The sequence below is a fragment of the Nicotiana sylvestris genome, chromosome 9 (assembly GCF_000393655.2).
Source record: "Nicotiana sylvestris chromosome 9, ASM39365v2, whole genome shotgun sequence".
NCBI classification, from domain to species: domain Eukaryota; kingdom Viridiplantae; phylum Streptophyta; class Magnoliopsida; order Solanales; family Solanaceae; genus Nicotiana; species Nicotiana sylvestris.
Genome location: NC_091065.1, coordinates 76,834,748 through 76,843,314, shown reverse-complemented (window position 1 = coordinate 76,843,314; position 8,567 = coordinate 76,834,748). Strand labels below are relative to the sequence as shown.

Genomic DNA, 8,567 nt, shown 5'->3' with positions numbered 1-8,567 from the left:
ATTTAACGAACCGTTATTTATTCATACAATAATGATAATTACATTGTTAATGCCTTATATATCAACGTAAATATATAATCACCTTTAAGATTATAGAACTGAAAATAAAATATTGAGAGATAAGATTGGCTTTCTAAGAAATGATGAAGTAGTATGAGAACATGCCTCCTCTTTGTCAATATTAAAAAAAAAATCTTCGTGCGTTCGAACTATAATAACTAGTACTAATTATTTGGTCGTTCTTAATAGCTTCTGCCCATATGAGGAGACAAAAGTTACTGTAGTTAATAAAATTTAAAATAGATCGTGCGTGTAATATGAATAACCATCACTTACTATTATTATTGATCAATGCAATTAACGAACCATCACTTATTTCGTTAATTGCATTGAGAATCTCTAATATATCAAGTTTAATTAGGTAAAAGAATTACTAATTAATGGAGTAATGAAAATCTCAATTTTGACATTTTTGGCCAGGGTGCTAGGTGGCCCTACCTACCCACGGACTTCCCACCCCAAATCTCCATAGTGAAAGCCTCCATAGACACCTTCTAAATAAATACCAAACGAAAACCTCTCCTCCAAACCCCAAAATTTCTCTCTCTCTCTAACGTCTTGTTTGTTTGTGCTCATTTTCATCGAAAATCTTCAACCGAAATATAGGCCGACACGTACTGAGAGCTATACGATTACTGTTAGCACCCATTTAGACTATTCAAACCAACTACACTTCAAACTGGCCCAAAAAATTTGGAATCTTTAATTTCACCTGATTGAACCTTTTGGGTTAAATTTTCACACTGCCTGTTTCAATATGCCGCCGGCAGCCGGCGTTGTTGCGAATTCCGATCGAGTTCACTTTATGCCCACCGCTGGTGGTGCTCCGGTGGTCCAACCACCTCCCATGATGTCTGAGACATTTGCTAAGGATGCCATTTTAGCGTGGTTCAGGGGCGAGTTTGCCGCTGCAAATGCGATTATTGATGCCCTCTGTAACCATATCACTCAGCTGGAAGGCGGCCGATTGGAATACGAATCCGTTTTCGCCGCCATACATCGCCGGAGACTGAATTGGATCCCAATTCTTCAGATGCAGAAGTATTATTCCATTGCTGATGTCACGCTTGAGCTCAAAAAAGTCGCCGCTAGAGAGGTGACGGACGTGAAACAGAGTGATGTAAATGAAGAAGAAAAACAGAGTGAAGTCAAAGAATCGTTTAATGAAAAGGCTAAATGTCATGACGAAGAGTCCGAAAATGGAGGCGGTGAGGTGGTAGATGAAGATTCAATCAGAGAAGATTCAAATGGATCGCCGGAAAGTGAGATCACAGATACAGGTAAGTATTTTTTTAATGAAAAAGTTTACTATTATATTATTTGTTTTAAATCATTTAATTCAGGTGCATAAAATAATTGGAAGGTGATTCAATAATCGGAATTAAAATATAGAGAATATTCCTTTATCTCCAAATCTTGTACTATGTCATTTTTGCTCTGTTTTCTCAAAATCTCTTAGAATTTAGAATTGAGCGGCGTTCCGGAATTCTGTGACTCTGTTTATCTCCTTGAAAGAGACTTGTGCGTGCTTTCAAGAGTTTTAATGCTTAATTATCTAGAAATTTATCTTAAGTCCAAAAAAGAACGCTATTACTATTATTGGGAAAGTCAAAGTTTTATTATGGCTTTTTCAGAACGTGTTTTAAAAGTTTGTTAGTATTAGAAAAAATTTTGATTTTGTTGTATCTTTTATGCTGTTTCTAAAAAGGTAAACTTTATTTCAAAAAAATTAAGAAATCTGACTTTAAACAGAAAATTATTAAATGTGTTGATCCTTTCACTTTGAATCTGACTATTGTTTTTGGGATGAATGATCTCAATCTAATTCTAGAATTTGAAATGATAAAATTTCTCCTTTTTTTTTTATTTGGTTTCGCTCCTTACCAAGAGATTCTTTATTCTTATGACTCGAACGCGAAGCTCTTAGTTAGAACTGAAAGAATCTTACCTCTCCCGCACGTTCCTTAGTTACATAAAAATTTCTCTATATTGCTCTTTTTGTTTCCATAATAGGTTGAAAAATTCTTTCAATTTTATTTTTTTTTATTTTTTTTTAAAAAAATTCAATTAAACACCAAAGAGGGAATATTCTTTCTATCTCCCAAGCACTCAGTGCAACAAGAAGAATCAGTCATGCAGTCCGAAATCCAATCCATGCTCCCGCACTCAATCCTTGTTATTTCAGCTTGTGGAAAAAAATGAAAGGTGTTTTCAATTTTTCTAAATTTTAACGCGTCAAAATTTGGTTTGGAGAAATTTCATTTTTTAACTTTTTCAGAATATTTTGGAAATTTGAAAAACTCCAAAAAGCTGTTTTTCAAATAATTTCACTTTAAGACACTCGCAAAAATTTAAAAACTGCTCCAAATTTTATTCATGCCCAAACACAACTCTAAGAACCTGTTTGGACATAGATTCCCAAATATTTTTTTGAAATTGGGTGAAGTTTGATGTGAAATTGAAAATGTGTTTGGACATAAGTTGGGAGGTCTTAAATTATATTTGGGGGATTTGGAAAATCAAAACATCACTTGAATTTATTTTTATTGAAATTTCACAATTCTTATGTCCAAACGCCCACTAAAATTTTCGTCAAACTTTTCGATTCAAAGTCACATATTTTTGGTGTATTAAATTCAAGTGAAAGTTCTCATCCTTCTCGACTAGTTACTTTGAAAAAGAAGACAGGTTAAAGTAAGAGCCCGTTTGGACATACAAAAATTTTCTTTTTTGAAAACAAAGTTTGGTTATCAAAATCTTCCCAATTTTTTCAATTTTACTTGAAAATACATTTTCAAATTTGAAAATGAGAATTTGCTAGTTTTTAATTTTACAAATTTATCCTATACTTTTAAAATTTATAAAATGACCCCATCAATTATTAACCTACATGTTTGATAACAGTGGGAAGCGGACTATGTTAGAAAATGTGATAGTGATTTTGCATCTTTTGTGTATTACAGTAAAGCAGAATATGAAAACAGTTAAACAATAGCATGTTTGATTGTTTATTTCAAGTAGGATAATCAAATTGGAATAATTTTGATATTTTTTACAAGTTGTGGGATATAAATCATGTTTCATGATTTTGAAAAAAAGGCATCCAAATATTTTGCAAAAATTATAACCAAACACAATTTCAGCTTCAATTCAAATTTTAGTGAAATTCTAAATTTAAATTTTTTTTTGGAATTCATGTCCAAACGCCTACTAAAATCTCCAGAATTTCAGCTTTACAATTCCAGTTCCAGTTCCAATCCGTTTTCCCTTTCGAATTGGAAATGAAAATGATTAGTTAAATGCTGTTGACTTCCCAAGGTTTTGATGGGAACACCGAGGTGGTAAAAAGAAGGAAAAAGTGTGTTGCAATGTTAGGTGTTGGGTGCAGCAGCAGAGAATCAGAATTCAGAACCACAGTGAGTTGCGGTGTATGAAACACGCTTATGTTAGTTAGTTGGATACCTCGATGTGGGTATCATTGGCTCATTTAATTCTTTATTTAGGAGGTGGTCTCAAACGTACTTATGCTCTTTTAACCACCGTCATGGCTCTGTCTTATTGGCTTCATCTTAGCAGCTCTGCTATGGTTTGGCTAGACACTACTAAATTTAAGAAGAAAGAGAATTTTAATTTCTGTGTACAAAATCATATTCTTAAAAAAAAATTGGATATAATTAAATTATTTCTATATATGAAAACTTTTTTAAAAGTAATTTAATACGGTACAAAATGAAATGGGCCAGTACGAATGTAAATCGTTAGACTATGGCGTGTTCCCCCCGTTGTCCTGGGTGGCTGGTTCACTTTTTGTGTGATCCAATACTTTTGGGGCATTGGGCCAAGCGGACTATTTCTCTTTCCTCCCCATTTGTTTTTTTGGTTTTCCATCCGGTATCCGCTACCCGCATTGGAGTCCGACTATATCCGGATTCGCGCCGCGTAGGGCCCCATTCGGGGAGAAGCGCTTTTTACCAAGGATTTTTCCATACCTAGGGTTCGAACCCGAGACCTCTGGTTAAGGGAGGAGCAGTCACATCCACTGCACCACCTCCTTTGGTGGTTTCCTCCCCATATGTTAGTGCAGGCTGCTTTCCTTTTTTTGTCTCAATGCTTTGGTGGAAAGTCCCGAAAGTTCTCTTCCCTTTTTATTATTTGGACTTAAATTATTAATACACATTCTAATATACGATTTACAAAATTTATACCAGTAATATGCTTATTTTGCTTACATATGATACCTTTTAAGATATTTAAAAATATTTTATTTATGCTAGCAATGTAGTTTAACGAATTTCAGGTTATCTATCTAGTTTCCATAAAAAGTTACCTGTAGTTCACTTTTAAAACTATACCCTATTTGTTTTAGTGAGTTATCAATGGTGGTCATGTGAAGAATAATGGAATTGGACTCCATCAGTACCACTCGTTTGGTATCATTATGTGGGGACTAGTTCATTTTGCCCCATTCTTTTACAATGACTTCCCTTCAGTTCAGAATGTTATGGTGTCATTTCCATCAACTATAACGTAGTCAACTAGAAACGCTGTGCCATTGTCCTTTTCTTTTCTTGTTTGGTACGGGCCGTACTTTTGTCTGTTGGCCAAATTAGCCAGAAACTAACACTTTTAACAACATTGTTAATATTGTGTCTGCAAAACAACTGTTGTTGTCTCATAACCAAAGTAACATGGTCATGTCAATCGTATAACCTTACTCTGGCGTTAACATCAAACTAAATTAATTTATTGTGATTAAGTGATTTAATGAAGTAAAAATATGCAATAATTAACATGATTTAGTGAAATTTTTTGAGAATATGCACCATCAAGGTTGTCTTATTATTGCCTACACATATGGTCAAGCTCAATAATTCATACTATACATAATGCTCTTTTAACTTGACTAGTTGATTTTTGTTTCGCTTGTATCATCTTAGATAGTGAATACATATACTTAAATGCTTTCTTTCATTTTATAGGATCCCAAGAAGTACAAGATTCTGTGGAATTTTGCTCAAACCATGAAAATTGTGAGACAAGGCATGACCAGATCAAGATGACTAAGGGGTTCATATCAAAGGAACCAGTCAAAGGACATATGGTAAGTCCTCCATTTCCTAGTTGTTTTATATCCAAGGTTTTCACATATTAAACCTATTGTTGATCCACATTTCCCTATATTGCGATTTCAGGTGAACGTTGTTAGAGGTTTGAAGTTATTCGAAGACATATTTACTCCGAATGAACTCTCTAAGTTAGTTGACCTTGTGAATGAACTTCGAGTTGCTGGTCAAAATGGTGAACTCTCAGGTGGATCCTGTGATTCGTGACGCTTTTATAGTTATTGTTGTTTCCTTTTTGGGGCGAAGTTATGAGATAGTAAAGGACACCTTCTGTAGGTTTGCTGGAGCAGGTTTGGCGGTTCGTTTTTCTTTATGACTAATTGCAGCTGTCTTAAATTACTATAATAGGCCTTTCATAAAAAAAGTTTTAACTCATACACACTAACTACACTGTCTTACCTAAAAGATAACTACATGTATGGTGCATAATAAGTGGAGTTTGTGGCCTGGAAAATAAGGTTTAAATACACTAACAATGTGAGGATTCTTTTACAGCATCGGTGTATATAAGTTAAATTCCTCCTCGAATGCCTCTCTTTAAAAGTGAAAATTCTGTGTCCATGCGAGCAGGAAACCATTGTTATTATGCTGACTCTGTTTCTTCTCTTAACTTCTCATTTGCTTATATTATGCCATAACAGCACCAAAGCATTAACATAAAGTTAAGCTTCTTCGTTATACTTTTTATAATCACGGCAAGTTTTGCGACGCCTGCAATGCCATAAATTTGATTTATAAGTTACTTCATCAATATGTGATCTTGGATATTGTCCTGATTGATGTGTGATTGTGTTTCAGGTGAAACTTTTATTTTGTACAACCAGCAGGTGAAGGGCAGCAAAAGAGAGCTGATTCAGCTCGGTGCACCAATTTTTGGGCATGTAAAAGAGGATGCCACAAATCAAAAGAGTAAGAAAAACTGGGTCTTAAAACATAAGTATCTGTTGTTACTATATTGGGGTTCATAAGATTTGACCCCCAATTCTCAACTTTAATATTCAAGTCTAATTTCTACTGTACCTATCATAATTTGGACTATCAACTTTCAGGTAACAATGAGCCCATTCCAGCTCTTCTGGAAGGTGTCATAGACCACCTGATTCAGTGGCATCTAATATCAGAGAGTAGAAGACCTAACAGCTGCATTATCAACTTATTTGATGAGGTATATGATCTTATCTCTAGATTGCCTGCAATATTTTCAGCAGTATAAAAACGACGTCTAAATGCTTGTCTGCTGCTTATTTAGGGGGAGTATTCACAGCCTTTCCTGAAACCACCTCACTTGGAACAGCCAGTCTCCACCCTTATCCTGGCTGAATCAATGATGGCATTTGGGCGAAGTCTTGTAAGCGACAGTGAAGGGAACTACAAAGGATCGCTTATGCTTTCTCTAAAAGAGGGGTATGTACTTCATTTATTTGAGGGTTTTGACACTAATGAAGCTTTTGTTCTGTAGTTTGATTTGCTCATTGTTAAGCTTGTACAAGTTATTTGAGGAAAAGGCTGATAGGGATTCTAACCTGTTAAAGAGTTTCTTTTGATATGAACTTGCACTCGTCCCCCCCCCCCCCCCCCTTTTTTTTCCCAAATGACTATTCTTACTTATGGTTGGTTTTCTCCCATTTGTTCAACATTTTGGCAGGTCTCTTTTGGTCATGAGGGGAAATAGTGCTGATATGGCCAGGCATGCCATGTGCTCATCTCCTAACAAAAGAGTTACAATTACATTCTTCAAAGTCAGAATAGAGATTGGAAACAACTTCCCAGAAGTTTCTCCTCTGACTAGAGCCATGACCTTATGGCAACCTGGTGTTCCAACACAATATGCAACTGCAAATGGAGGTCACAATGGTTATGAGCCAATGGATGTGATCCCCAAATGGGGTGTCGTTCGAGCTCCAATGGTTATGCTAGCACCAGTGGCGCGTCCACTAGTTATGAGCCCCCGAAAGGCTCCTCGTGGTGGTACTGGTGTCTTTCTGCCATGGAATGGTGGATCCAGAAAACCTGCAAAGCATCTACCTCCGCGTGCTCAAAGAGGACGGTTCCTTGCACTACCTCCCCCAGGTGACTCGCCTAAATCAGATACCACTTCGGAACCAAGTTTGGATCTTGATGGGAAATCACCATAGATTCTCCAGTTTGAAGTCTTTAAACACCCTTTGTAGCTGAAGGGGCTTTCTCCTACTGTGTACAATGAGTGAGAATGAATTTGCCTTCTTTTTTTTATGTTTTTTTACAAGGATTTTCCTTCTTTTTTAAGGTAGACATTAGGCGTTGGCTGCTATACCGGCTGTCCACCTATGCCAGCCATGGTAGGCTTTAGAGATAACTACTGAGCTTAGGTAAATGGAGTGTGTATTAGCCAAGCAACAGGCTGAATTTTGTATTTAAGGTTTTGTTTTCAACATCCATCTCTCGAAGATCAGTAGGGCTTAGGTGTATTACATTTGGTTTTTGTGCTTCCTGGACTGGAATTAATTTTCATTGGCTGGTTCATCTTTAACATGCCAACATGCTCAGAACTCCTCAATAAAGGGGGTTTTCAGCAAATGCCGGGAGAAATTTGGTTTTAGACTTCATCTCAAGCCCAGTAGACATTACTTCGTGACTGGAGTGGAGATAACCAAAATACAGTGAGATCAAGATATGATAGTCGATTATTATTATTATTTTCCTTTAGCTAAATGTTTTTTTTGGTAACCATTGTCAAATTACCATTAACTCCAAAAATCTTTATAAATAAAGAGCACCTCCTTCCTGAATTAGAAATTAGGCCTCCAACAAAACAAGAAATAACTACAACGTACTCTAATTACATAGGACTTGCTGTACTAAACTCCTACATCTACGTGCTCTATGTGAATTCCTGGTAACCTCTATCCTTTCTATAATCTCCTTCTTTATATGTTGTACTACATCCTCTTTATGTACAGTGATGCCTCTGAATATCTTCCAGTTCCTGGCACGCAATGTGTGGTAGATCACAAAACCATTGATAACAGCTGCCAATTCTTTCTTGTAGACTTCCAATGTTTCCTATTAATACTATCCAATGGCTGTGTAATATTAACTGCTAGTGCCTTGATGTATGTCCATTCATTTACCTCTTGCCATATAGTTGTAATCCATGTACACTCCACAAATAAGTGGACATTAGTTCCAGTCATGTGAGCAGTACATAAACAGCACCTGCTATCCTCCACTGGAATTTGCAACTTGAGTAGTCTCTCCTTTTGAGTAGCCTCCCATGCACTGCCAACCACATTATAAATCTTTGCTTAGGTTGAGCTAGTGAGGTCCATAATAGATTAGCTATTTTCAGCTTAGAATGATCACCAATGGGAGCAAGATAACTATTAGTAATAGAGTAGTCACCAC

At 36.1% G+C, this 8,567-nt stretch overlaps 1 protein-coding gene across 1 annotated transcript; it reads left to right on the top strand.

Moving 5' to 3' along the window:
• The first annotated feature begins 574 nt into the window (after nucleotides 1-574).
• LOC104220112 (RNA demethylase ALKBH10B-like) lies at nucleotides 575-7,594 on the top strand. Its single transcript, XM_009770927.2, has 7 exons — nucleotides 575-1,340; nucleotides 5,040-5,161; nucleotides 5,253-5,370; nucleotides 5,982-6,092; nucleotides 6,233-6,348; nucleotides 6,433-6,587; nucleotides 6,829-7,594. Exons 1-7 carry the CDS (start codon nucleotides 818-820, stop codon nucleotides 7,316-7,318), a joined length of 1,635 nt encoding a protein of 544 aa, XP_009769229.1. The 5' UTR covers nucleotides 575-817; the 3' UTR covers nucleotides 7,319-7,594.
• The last annotated feature ends 973 nt before the right edge of the window (nucleotides 7,595-8,567 follow it).